Here is a 13,921-nt window from a genome sequence, read left to right on the forward strand (position 1 = left end):
TGATCACCTTTGTTGTTTCTACATAATGTGATCATGAAACCATTTTCAACCACATCTATCTCCATGATCATGTTAGCACTTACCACTGACTTGATCCTAAACTTTGGGCTTGTCACCTTGTCCATGTTGATCAACAAAACTTTATGTCTCACACAAGCATGTACTTTGTCTAAAACTTCACAACTCATCTCATTCTAATATGATGCAAAGACATTTTGCTTGTCCCTCATCCAAAAACAATCAACATCGTCCTCCTTTATCATGCATCTGAATGTGATTAAAAGTTGCTAACACATCGTTTATGTCAATGGTGTGTTTGCATATTTTTATCTTCCCATTGCTCTCCTTTTGACTATGTGTTGTCGATTTAAAATATTCCCAAGAGAGGGTTTTTTATAAAAGTTAATAGAGCTCACATTTCCTTTCATATATGGGAGGACATACCCAATGTAGTTAAAGTCTCTACACATGTATGTCTGCGTGCATGTGCACATGTGCACACATGCATGTGTGTGTGCATGTTTATGAATGTTTTCATCATTAGTCCAAAAACTTGACATTATATCTTGTTGACCTCTCGCTCTCTTCACCCCTATAGAAACTCCTTTGTAGATAAGATCAACTTTAAAATTCAAGTCACACACACTCTGTATTTGGCGCCATAGGGGCCAGTTAAAATGGAGCCATAGAGTAAACTTTAATGAAAACCCATGATACATTTTTTGCAAAAAAATGTACAAAGGTGATTGATTTTGCATTTCATGTAACATTAACCATCTTACTATTTTGTGTAATGTATGTGCGTGTGCGTGTGTGCATGTACGTGTGCGTGTGCGTGTATGCTCTCTCTCTCTCTCTCTCTCTCTCTCTCTCTCTCTCTCTCTCTCTCTCACCCCTACAGGCACTCCTCTGTAGATATGAGATTAGGTTTCAAACTCAAGTTACAATGTCAAGCACCATAGTGGCAAGTTAGAATAGAGGCATATAGAGTAAAATTTAAACCCATAATACATTCACACATACAAATGTGTGAAGGTGAATGATTTTGCAATTCATGCAATCCTAGCCCGTTTACATTTGTGTAATGTGTGTATGCATGCATGTTCATGCAATCCTAAACCTTTTACCTTTTTTGTGTAATGTGTATATGCATGCATGATAGAGCACGCATGCATTTGAATGCACGTACAGCCCTTTGAATACAAAGATAAGGTGTTACAATGCTTCACACAACTCCAGGTCACCCAAATGGCTTGGCTAACTTTTCAAGACCGGAGTCCAACTCTAAGGTCATGAACTATGACATTGATGTGCCACCCTACTTGTCTTTTATACGAGAGCTAGAGCCTGAGGACAAAAATCAAATGAAGGATCTTGGAGTCGCTAGAGTGGCAAAGAATCAAAGTGGGTGTCCATTTGGGATCAAAATCGCCCATCGACCCCAAACAATATATAGAGTAGCACAAGTTATGGCTTTAGGAGTACATACCATTGAGAGAGGTGCAATGGGACCCAAGAGAGTAGTTCTAGCATCTCTGAGTGGGAAGTCAAAGTGGACAACAAAGGTCGCATGCTAGAATCAAAGTGGGTGTCCATTTGGGATCAAAATCGCCCATCGACCCCAAACAATATATAGAGTAGCATAAGTTATGGCTTTAGGAGTACATACCATTGAGAGGGTGCAATGGGACCCAAGAGAGTAGTTCTAGCATCTCTGAGTGGGAAGTCAAAGTGGACAACAAAGGTGGCATGCTTCCCTTAACCATCCAAATTTGCAAGCATTTACAATTGGATGCCGTTCTCAATGCGACCAAAATCACATGACCAACCTATAGACTTGTGATCGATGTAGATGGAGAGCTGCCTTTGTTGTGTGAAGATACCTTGAGATGATTGCCTTATGGAGCTACCCTACGGCCCAAAGAACGACCATGTTCTTCCAAGATTGTTGCTAGGACACACAAGATTTGATGGGTCTTCACTGAAGGGATGGTCATAGGGTTGACAAAGTAGCAAGAATTTGCTCGTCAAGATGATCTCGACTACCACGATCAACGGAGTATCATTCGTCAAGACATTCTAAGATTTGATAGGTCTTCACCTAAGGGATGGTCGTAGGGTTGACAAAGTAGAGAGAATTTGCTCGTCGAGATGATCTCGACTACCACGATCAACAGAGTCATTCGTCAAAACGTTCTAAACTACCCCCCCGACCCTCCTAATGATGCTCGAAGCTCTCTTTGAAGCTCTCTTTGGCAAATAACATCTAGCAAACATTCACAAATATCATAGCATGCTACCCTTGTCAACAAAGACATGAGGTCTACAAGAAAGGAGGCAGAGTTCTAAGAAGACTCCAAGAGCAATTCTACAAGGCATAACTAGTAGGTACCTTTTAAATTTTCACAAATAATCCGTTGGTTATTTAGCCTACACATTGGCGGATACCCTGACAATGAACTGGTATCCTAAGGGGCACGCTGGACAACAGCCACCACTTACTTTTGGTCAATGCCTCACAAATAGCCAATCCTTTGAATTGGCTTTTTCAAGTTTCTATTACACATTTCTTTCCTCTTGGGGGGGAAAGGTGTTTCCTTGATTCATGCACCGTCTAAGCACTTTCTTAAACCAAGCTACATAAATCCATGCACCTTGACATCATCAATTTATGGAGAAATGCAAATAGACTTTATATACAAAGAGCAACAAAAATGCGTATACCTTAACATATACAATTTTGTGGTACTCTTAAGCCAAAAAATCGTCTCTAAGAAAGTAACTCCACCCATGGAGTTGCCTAGAGCCATTTTTTAAAAGCATCAAGAGATTCCTCAAAACACAAAGACAGAAAACAAGTTAGAAGAATCAGGATGGTCAACCAATCATAGCTAGATAGGATAAGAAATGCACATTCCTCAGGACAGCACAAAATAGTCCATGAGGAATTGAGTGCTCTAGGAAACAAAAGGCCTGAGCTTAACAGAAACAACTCATTAACACATCCAAAAATTTCAAAAGACAACTGAACACCACAACTAAAATTGAAGCCTCAAGTGTGATCATATAAACATCCTGCTTCTGTCGCACAGACTGACCTTTGAGATCATTAAATTTACCTTTTCCAGCTCAAAAATAACTTCATACTTCACATCACCCTGAGACATTTACCTCCAAAAGTGATGACAAGAATGTAAAAAACACCACTTTCAACTCTTGCTACACATTTCCTTCACCATAGCCATTGGATATCATCATTACACACAAGCTTTCTAAATTAAGCACAGCGATAAATAAATTGAAACAACACAAGACTGAATACATAAAGTATCCATTGCTCTTTGTAAACCATGACACGTGTAATCCGCCTGCTCAGGCATTGACCAAGTATCAAGTTTCAGACCTATCCAAAGATATGGGCTACACCTGCCCAGAAGTAGTGCCTTATTGTGTCCTAATGCATTAACTCTCGCTGCATCGAATAATCTCTACAAATGTGTTCAGATGGTCAAAAATGAAACCTGGCAGAACGAAACTGCCAGAGGGTCGTTTATTATCCATATGGCAGTGTTTCTTGGCTAACGAACGCAAAATTGCCTAGCTTTGGTGAGCAAAGTCAACGCCTTTCTGTATGGAAGCTTTCAATTCTGGCAATAAAGCATCTAGAGCCTTTTTCTCATAATCGGACAATGGACCCAATGGCAATACTTCCTCTACACCCTTTGTCCCAAGGCGCACCTGCAAACAAAATTCCAGAAACAATGCATCATTTATCAAAACTACATCACAGAGACTTCGTTCATAAAAGCATGTCGCACAAGTTACGACAGACATATTCAAAAGCAAAAACCAGTATAGCCGTAGACCTTCTGGAAAATATCATATATGTATGTGAAGTAAAAGAGAGAAACGCCAGATGCACTTTGACATGCCATGGGAATAAAATGTCGCACATAATAAAATGATAACTGCAAGTGTTTACATCCAGAAACAACCTGATCACTCAACAAAAGACTGCATTGCTATTGACCATTTGAGAGGTCGAACGTGATTTATGCCTTGAATAAGACGCAATCATGACAAGCTTGGATGCAAACAAAGGACATATTGTGACACCGGTAACGCCATTTGGATCCACATCTAGAGGTTTTGCACTGTGTTATGCCTTGGTTCAAGGCTGAAAGATTTGAACTCCAGCTCCTCCTGTCACTTCACGAAAGCCCCATGTCCCAAGTCCTGGTTCCAACCATAGCTTGGTGGAGCAAAACAGGCCACGAGGCAATTCAAGGAGACACACAGACCAATACACAGATAGGGTGCAGCATCTTCGATGTGATAAACCCAGCCGCCTATTTGATGTGGTTGCCGAGAGAGAGAGAGAGAGAGAGAGAGAGAGAGAGAGAGAGAGAGACAGTCCACATGATTAACCACCAGCTAAGATGGTGATTCCAGGCATTTGAGTAAGGAATTCTTACTACTAAGCATGACTCTAAATCACACACCACCTAAACTAGTACGATGGGCATACATTCCAATCACAACACATCTTGAGCAAACAATTCAATTCAAGGTTGAAAATGCTAATTGGAGATTGGCTAGAGGGCATTTCCAAGCAAACAGTATTTATAAAAAATGCAGCGCTTAGATCAAATAAGCAGGCAAGCACCAAAAAGGCAGTACTTTGCTATTTAAGAACTCACACTTGGACATCTTTGCATATAGAACCTTCTTCCAAGGGATAGTCAAAACCACCTTTAGATGTTCTATATGGTCAAATAAACTACGGCTATACACGTTGAGAGTTTAGGTTGTCACCTCCCCCCCAAACGTGGATACCCATGGGGGCAGCGATGAGAAGCAAAGGACTGCCACATGGGCTGGCATTGGAGCTTGTCGGAGCAGGTCTGGTGGTCAGACAGAGGCACCTAGAGCAGGTCAGGTCATGGGACAGCAGAGCCATCTGTGTGCACTGGTTGGGGCTGCAACTGAGCTCAAGATCAAATCGGAACAGCACCTGGAAGAGACGGCTGGAGCTGGCAGGCGATGTCTCAGTCTGGATCATCTGGCAGAGGATGTGAGAGCTGGCTTGCAAGCAGCGTAGGGCTGCGCAGCAGCCAGAACAAACTGGCACAGGAGATGATAGACCCAGGTGCTGCAGGAACTGATTAGCACATCCAGAACAGGCCAGGGATATGCACAACAGAGGCGTGGTAAGCAGATCTGCCACGTGGCAGCAAAGCGACTGGAAACAATCTCGTTTAGATCTGAAACAGGTCAGGCCGGTGTGTGAACTGGTCAGCCAGTTCACAGACTGGGGCAGGCAGTCTAGCTGGGACTCCAGCCTATAAAAGGGCCCATCTGGGGGTCATTTCGTAGTTAAAGGGGCTGCCTTCACAGCAGCAAACGAAGATGGAATCAGGAGGAACTTGTGCCTCACCATTGGGCTGCCTTCACAACAGCAAGGAGGTCAAGCATCCACAAGCAAGCACTACCTCACGATAGATAGGCTGTCCAGGAGGAGCAGCAGGAAGCTGTGTGCACGGGGCACCATACACACAAGGCCCACATAAGCTCTAGAAGAGCAATGCAGGCCAAGTGTTTTGGAGGTGCTAAGAGGAGGTAGGAGAACAGTTTTGGGCACAGGGGTCCACATCTAGTCAGCATTCTGCTGATAGAGGGTGGCACACTATACACATCTTTTGTATAATATATATTGCTGTTTCTACATCTCTCGTGCATTGTTCATTTATTGTCTGCACATCTACTTAGTACACATCACGGAAGTGAAGTTGGATTGGAATTAACCATCGTGTCATTCCTGGGCACAATACTCTCCACTGCAGGGAGAGTTATCCTTAGCAAGCGACCTCTCCTACTCTCTTTTCTAACAATACACAAGTATGTCACTCTTTTCAAAAACACTGCTGTAAACCCCATAGGAAGTACATGCACATGCCTGGACTCCAAACCCTTCTACATTATCTGATATGAGAGTAGGGATCATTTATAGATTTACTTGTGAAGGTCCTTATAAGCCCAAACATTTAAGGTTGATCTAGCATATTGCAGCATTTTAATTTCACTCAAGCGCAATATCATATATACCTTTGTAAGACTAGAATAAGTCCAATCATACAAATTTAGAATTTTTGTTGTTCTAAAGATCAAAAATCTACAAAGAAAATAAAAGAGAAAATGAAAGAGAAGAAAAAAGAGGTAAACAAAAACTTTTAAGAAAAGCAAAAGGAAGACATACTTAGCAAGCAAAGCAACACTTATGTCGTCATCAGTGCCCAAGCATAAGCAGCTATACTGGGTTTCTAAAGACCCACGGAGTCTCTTGGGCAAACCCAGTGCTTACTAAAATACGTCAAAAAAACAAAAGAGAATGAAAACAAGAAATAAAGAAGAAATGAAGCAGGTGACTTAAGCAAAAATAAACAAGCAAGTCAAGAAACAAAAACTTCCAAAAACCTAGAAACTCTCTCTCTCTCTTATTTAAAACATAAAAAGTTAAATGGCACTTTACACTTATGTCTCGTTTCTGCAAAGAGGCAAAAATACATTTCTAACTTAAGGCTATGAATTATGTCCTTCACTAAGGTAGTAAAGATGTGAACTACTGAACAAGAAATCGTATGATATCATTGTACAAAAAGGGCAAGAGGCTACACCTTAGAAGAAAAAAATGGTAATTCTGTCACGCTTGATGACACATAGCTACACTCCACCACATCAGCCTCACCATTCAAGCCTTTCAAACAGGATTCTGCGAACAATGCACCAGCATACCTGCAAATAATGATGGAAATATTGAGAGTTTAAGATCTTGACATGATCCAATGACAGTTTTCAGTAAAAATTGCAGTGACCTAACATACGTATCTAAGGGGGGGAAAATAGGAGGAAGGAAATCTCCCAGTAAGGCAAAAAGAAAGCTATGAATAGCTATATCTTGAGAGACGTAACAATTTGAACACTCAAACAGCAGTCTATTTACTGGAGAGAAACGAAAGATAGAGAAATCTCGAAGATCATGATTACTCACGCCATAGATAGTGTTGCTGAACCTTTTCCTGCCTTTGCTTGAACTACTTCTGTGCCACCGTCCTGGGTACGCTTTGTCAACGCGTCAATCTCTTCATCTGTTAGTTTAACCCCTTTTGTTGCCTACAATACACAAGTTATTCAGGACTCGCAGTCATAAACCTTCACAAAAATAGGGGGATCAAGAGAAAACCAGGGAGAAATTTCTCATTACAATTGATTGTAGCCACCATCTGCAATCGACGTACAGACATTCATATTCTAGGTATCCGGAAAAGGAAACTTCTGAATACAATTCTGCTATTGTAGCTTGAGGAAAAAGGAAACGAATTGTTTAAAAATGACATGCACAATAAGCTAGAGATGGCAAACAAAGACCACCACACGTAACTTTAAGATTTATATGCAACAGTCATTTTTTGCATCTCACAGTAAAGCAGTAAAGTACTGGATCAAGTTAGAACAAAAAAAAGGAAAGATAAAGCCTGCAAAGGAAAAATGCTTTAGTGAAAGCAAGCATATGGTGAAAGTAGGCGGAAAGGCCTCAGCAAAAATTTACCCCATTCTATACACACAAAATATAGATTCTACTATGCTAAACAGTTGATGAATGCCACTGTTCAACCAGCGTGTATGCTGCATTTAAAATCTAAACCTGAAAGGCATTGATGTTGTAAAATCTGCTGAAATCTGATAAGATTTCAGCAGATTTTATACCCATTCTATACACACAAAATATAGATTCTACTATGCTAAACAGTTGATGAATGCCACTGTTCAACCAGCGTGTATGCTGCATTTAAAATCTAAACCTGAAAGGCATTGATGTTGTAAAATCTGCTGAAATCTGATAAGAGCATGAAGTAGCATCAGCACCAAGCTGACTAAACGGTAATATGGGGCCTACATGCTCATCAAAAGTTGGGGAAGTACCCTATCATCCAAGCACTGAATGCCAATAAATAATATCAAGGCCCATAATGCTAGGAACATTGTGATATATGTCAGGTATGGTAACACAAGGAATTTTGAAATCCTTACAAGACGCGCTAAGACCAAAGAAGGGCATAAACTAGATATATATCTTGATGAATCTGGGAACATGCCCAGACTCATCCTCTGAAGCAAAACTGCAGTTTTGAACTCAAAATAATCAACTACAAGGTAAAACCCAGAAAACTCCATCATGCAGAGCAGGGACGAGTTCTTATGACATATGCACAGCCTACGAGCATAAGATTCTAATTCATAGACCTTCAAATGTCACGCATAAGCTGTTTTAGCTCACCAATATATGCTTGCCTCTAGGTAATGAAAAACAAAATATACCTTTGTAAGACTAGAATATGTCCAATCATACAAATTTAGATTTTTTGTTGTTCTAAACTCACACAGAAAATAAGAGACAAAACAAAAGAGAAGAAAAAAAGGTAACAAAAACTTTTTTGAAAAACAAAAGGAAGCCATACTTAGCAAGCAAAGCAACACTTGTGTCGTCATCAGTGCCCAGCTACACATAATGAAAACAAAAGTTTGTTACATGATTGAACTTCATAAAAACACACAAAGCACATGGAGTCCTGATAATCATAGGAGTCCACTCTCAAAAGCTACAAACTATAAACTTCTCTACAGGAAAAGGCATCCACAAAGAACACCAGCACCAGATAGCAGATCTGATCCCAGTTAGGAGTTACAACCACATTCAACCACAGAAAAAACCATTTTGTGAGTGTGTGTGCGCGCATGGCTCTCTCTCTCTCTCTCTCTCTCTCTCTACACATAATGAAAACAAAAGTTTGTTACATGATTGAAGTATAAAAACACACAAAGCACATGGAGTCCCTGATAATCATAGGAGTCCACTATCAAAAGCTACAAACCATAAACTTCTCTACAGGAAAAGGCATCCACAAAGAACACCAGCACCAGAGAGCAGATCTGATCCCAGTTAGGAGTTACAACCACATTCAACCACACAAACAACCATTTTGTGTGTGTGTGCGCGCGGGCATGGATCTCTCTCTCTCTATCTATTTATCTATACGAATTTGTACGATTGGATTTATCCTAGTCTTACAAAAGTGAGTGAGTGAGTGTGTGTGGGGGTGTGTGTTTGTGTGTGTGTGTGTGTGTGTGTGTGTGTGTGTGTGTGTACACCTGGTCTACAGATTTCTTCTTCCATTGCCATGGATTGATAAGCATGCCAACACTCTTTGGAATTTGGATAGGCCTTTATCCCGGTGGCAATCACGACTCAAGGAAATTTGGAAAGCCAAATTGCCATTGAAACAGAGGCTTTTCTTCTGGAGATGTATAGTGGGAGCTTTTTCCATTGGGGTGAAATTGGCAGCACGTCGCATTGCTTCCCCTTCCTGCCCCCGTTGCTCTCATCACCGTGAGACAGTTCCTCATCTATTATGGTCTTGCTCGCATTCCCGGATATTGATCACTCACGTCTCTCATTTGCTGCGGCTTCGGTTTCCCTCCATCAGACTCGAGAAACTCTTCTAGATGTTTGGATGCTTCTCATCTCAGTCTCCATTCCTCCTTTTCTTTCACTGAACTCGCTTTTGGGTACTATGGACCATTTGGACACAGAGATTGCATTCTAGGATGGGACAACAGTTTCCTCAGGCATATGCTTTCTTCAGAATGTCCCTCAAGCAATCTCTATATGATAGTTATGCTGCGAGGGACTTGGATGCTACTAGCCTTGAAGTGTTTTCTGACTGTTTTTGAGTTCTCCCATTAGGCTCTATCTCGGAGTCTAATGTCATGTACATTGATCTCATGTTAATAATATAGTTACTAGTTTTACAAAAAAAAGTGTGTGTGTGTGTGTACACATATACCTAGATGAGTCCAGGAACATTCCCAAACTCATCCTCTAAAAACACAACATAGTGCAGTTTCAATCTCATGGGAGTCACTCAAGGTTGAAAACCATAAACTCCATCATGCATAGCAGGGACCAGCTACTATGACATCCCCACTGACGTCATCAGCGCCCAACAATGGGTGTAGACCATAGTATAAAAATATGCTCTCACACATACAAATCCACACACCCACACATACTTGAGCATCCATTTATACAAAGTCTTCGTACTGAGTTTCAGTCGGCACTCCGAAGGTGAAGGGCAGACTCAACCATGATGAAGGCTAGCACTAAAGGAGAAGGCTAATCAAAAGGTAGTCCAAAATCTCTTCATTCAAGCTACAACTGCTTGTGAAGTCTAAACATTTTCATTTTAGTCTCTCCCCAACGAGCATCTAAATCTAAATCTAGCTGATAGGGCAACGCACCATTTAAGATAGAAAGAATTATCACAATACCAGCAGGCCGCAACTTGGACGAAAACTTCACAAGGTGAAATTTGCATGTCCGCTAATACGGCAGAAGCATATACCTAGATGAGTCCAGGAACATTCCCAAACTCATCCTCTAAAAACACAACATAGTGCAGTTTCAATCTCATGAGAGTCACTCACAAGGTTGAAAACCATAAACTCCATCATGCATAGCAGGGACTAGCTACTATGACATCCCCACTGACGTCATCAGTGTGTGTACACACTATATCAGATAAAATTTCTTCAAACCTAAGCATGGTAGGTCGATCTACTTCCTTAAAGGCAAAGCCCCAAATAGCCTTAAGAAAAATTTGAAGCCAGAAGCAAAGAGATCTTACTCAAAAGAACAACAGAGAAAATTAACTCAATAGGAAATAACCTGAGAGAAAAGAGGAAGAATTGTGATTCCTGCATGACCGCCCACAACTGGTACATCGATTTCTGCAAGACCAAAATAAAACATATTTGACAAATATGATTTGAAACTCACGTAGTCCAATCAAATAGCAATAGCATCATACAAAACCAATACCTTCAACCGAAAGACCTTTCTTGGATGCATAAAAAGTTCGAGCTCGCACAACATCCAAAGTAGTCACGCCAAATAGCTTTCTGGGATCATAAGTATTAGCTTTTTTGAATATCTCAGCCGCAATGGGAACTGTTGAGTTCACCGGGTTACTTATCATATTCACCACCGCCTACAAACATAGAAAGTTACTTTAGAGGATGGATTTCTGTTGTAATAAATTTAATACAAAACCAGGTAAGAGCTCTCTTGATGTCATAGTATAAGCAGAAGTACATATGATTGTCAGCTCAGAAAAAATTGATTCAAATTTGGTGCGCAGATGTGCACGACAGACCAAATGTGAGGACAAGAATGCAACATAGCTATATCCCAAGCTAATTTGACAGCTTCATACATAAACACTATTTATTTATTTATTTATTTATTTATTTATCAAACACGCGGGCACACATACATTCGACCTCCCACAAGGTTGACAACCATTATCCTCTTCCCAACTCCCCCTCCAATCAACCTCCCCGCACCCACCTACCCCTTGCTTTCTTAGAGACGAATCAAAAACAAAGGGCAAACAAGTAATGCATAGATGACAACGGCTTTTTTAGACACATCAAAATGTGACCATTCGGGACAAGAAGGAAGAAATATCAATCTTTACGTAAAGACTTACAAATCCATCAGAAAGCAAATTTGTCCCTTCAGGGATGCTCTTATGCACCTCTAGCTCACCGTACAGTCACCGCTAGTACTTACACAACTATCGTGCATAAAACTAAGCATTGAAATACAGCATGAAAGAGAGAAACAAATTGAGATGATGCGTAAAAAATAGCAAATGTTGGAAGGCTCACTTGGGGACAATGTTTCGCAATAGCTGTACACAGAGATTTTACGATCCCTGCATTTATATTGAAGAGATCATCCCGAGTCATGCCTGGCTTGCGAGGTACACCGGCAGGAATGATAACAACGTCCGCTCCCTCCAAAGCAGTTCCCAACTGCTCCTCACCAGCATATCCTGCAACCTAAAATCCAGGGAAATTGCGCTAAGGTTCTTTGCACTCAAATTGATAAGGGGGGCACTACATAGCACAAATTTAACATGCACGCGACAATTCCAAAGTCCCCTCGGATAGAGGTAGCATCGTGCATCTTTGAAGAGGTACGCTTGATTTGGGCACGATCTCACATTTTCCTCGAGCTTACACTCACAGAACAGAATTAAAGCCATGGACAGGAAGCGACTACGCGGAATTCTGCAACTAGCAGGAGATTGGAAAGGTTGATAACATTTTTATACTTAGCACACGACACTTTCAAAGCCCTACGAAACACAGATCAAACTCGCAATTAGGCGAACAGACTGACTGCAACGGGGATCTTGCATGAGAACGAGACCTTACTACGATTGTCCTCGCGGATCCTGGAACGGAAAACCATGGCAAACACGCTCATCTGCGGTCTAATGGGCAAACCAGAAAAAAACAACACTAACCTCGGCTCTGGTGTTGACATGGCTAACATCAGCGGCGACGCCAGGGGTGCCAGCGATATCATAGAGGGCGAGGCGGGAGACGAGGGGGTTAAGCTTCATGAGGAGGGCCAAGGGCTGGCCGATACCACCGGCAGCACCGAGGATGGCGACCTTACGGGGGTGCTGAAGGGTCTGGGGGGCGGCACGACGGAAGAGGCCAGCGAAAGTCATGGTAGCTTGTGAGGAGAAGAGATCTACTACTGAAGAATGAAGCTCTTCTGAGAAAAAGCTTTCTTCTTTGTGTGCCCTAGATCTTCTTCTTCTTCTTCTTCTTCTTCTTCTCTGAGTTGCTACTGTTTTCTGCTTCTTCTTCTTCTTCGGACCTTCTTCTTTTCAAGGTGGGTTTGGTAACTTTGATATTCAATAGGGGCGTGATTGGTGCCTTTTGCATTTTTTGGTTACAATTATAGAAATGTGGATTTTTTGCCCCATTTTTCCACTTTTTTTCACTTTTCTTCCACCTCCCCCCGTGGACATCCCTATGCTCCCCCCTCCTTGGGTTCTCATCCCCTTGCACAGGCCTCCGCAATGTGAGTAACACGGGGGAGCGGGGGAACGCAAGCGTGCAAGGGGATGAGAAGTGAGAACCCAAGGAGGGGGGCGCATGGGGATGTCCACATCGCTCAGAGGCCAAGCGTCAACAATTCCCCATGCTCCCCCTTGGGATGCCGGTTACTCACATCGCTCATGCCAAAGCGTCAACAAGTCGGTGCACGGGCTTGCATGGCCGCTACTTGAACTCACCCCCCACCCATTACAAGATTTATACCCCTCCTGCCAGCCAATTGTAACACACCCATCCTAAACCACGTAGACATCTTCAGGCATATGTAATAAATGAGTTCCTTTCTATTCTTGTAGTGTCCACACCATGTGTAATGACACCCCGCCCATCCCCCTTTTCTGGCTTGGGCGAGCACTTAGCAATTCAACAATGCACTCAGCACCTCCACCTCAATGTGAAACCTCACCCTAAATTGTCATATGGCATTGTGGAGTAGAGTAGCATCTCCCCTTGCAATTAGTACAATTCTATTGCCCTCTAAAGAATGTCCAATTTTAAAAGGTAGTTTTATAAAACAATGGCAAGATGTTGAATTTATAAGGAACCAAACCCAAATGGAGAATATTAAGAGCCTCCAATTTGCAAGAGCTATTACAAGCCACACTCTTTCCTATTGTCCAAGACTATACGTCTATTGTACAAGTTCGGGTGGAACAACCTATGTGCACGTTGGGGTGGAACCTTTTTACAACCTCAAGGATAAAAATATGGCTTTAATATACTGCACGATCATCCTACAACATATATCCATAGTTTGAGGTGCCTCTACTTAAATCCCTCTCACAAGATTTACCTAGTATGCCCATTTGGCACATTTTTTAATATCAAATTGAGGCAACTCAAGTTGTCTAGCAAGGTATACTTCTCGTAGCATAGGATTGGTGTC

At 41.7% G+C, this 13,921-nt stretch overlaps 1 protein-coding gene across 1 annotated transcript; it reads right to left on the reverse strand.

The window, feature by feature from the left end:
• Positions 1 to 3,230: 3,230 nt before the first annotated feature.
• LOC147903621 (malate dehydrogenase, mitochondrial-like) lies at positions 3,231 to 12,823 on the reverse strand. The gene is made up of 7 exons (XM_087400198.1): positions 12,432 to 12,823; positions 11,788 to 11,961; positions 10,937 to 11,105; positions 10,784 to 10,845; positions 7,049 to 7,170; positions 6,675 to 6,792; positions 3,231 to 3,738 (listed from the first exon to the last, which is right to left on the reverse strand). The coding sequence occupies exons 1-7, from the start codon at positions 12,639 to 12,641 to the stop codon at positions 3,598 to 3,600; spliced, it is 996 nt and encodes a 331-aa protein (XP_087256324.1). The 5' UTR covers positions 12,642 to 12,823; the 3' UTR covers positions 3,231 to 3,597.
• Positions 12,824 to 13,921: the final 1,098 nt, after the last annotated feature.

This window comes from Dipteris shenzhenensis, chromosome 3, assembly GCF_047967505.1.
Source record: "Dipteris shenzhenensis isolate YYH24624 ecotype China chromosome 3, Dip_SZ_1.0, whole genome shotgun sequence".
Taxonomy (NCBI): Eukaryota; Viridiplantae; Streptophyta; class Polypodiopsida; order Gleicheniales; family Dipteridaceae; genus Dipteris; species Dipteris shenzhenensis.

Coding starts and splice junctions, on each gene's coding strand:
- LOC147903621 (XM_087400198.1), bottom strand. CDS start 12,641: ATGACTTTCGCTGGCCTCTTCCGTCGTGCCGCCCCCCAGACCCTTCAG. Junction 11,106..11,787: donor TTGCGAAACATTGTCCCCAA/GTGAGCCTTCCA, acceptor CTATGTTTGTAG/GCGGTGGTGAATATGATAAG. Junction 6,793..7,048: donor TCAGCAACACTATCTATGGC/GTGAGTAATCAT, acceptor CATTATTTGCAG/GTATGCTGGTGCATTGTTCG.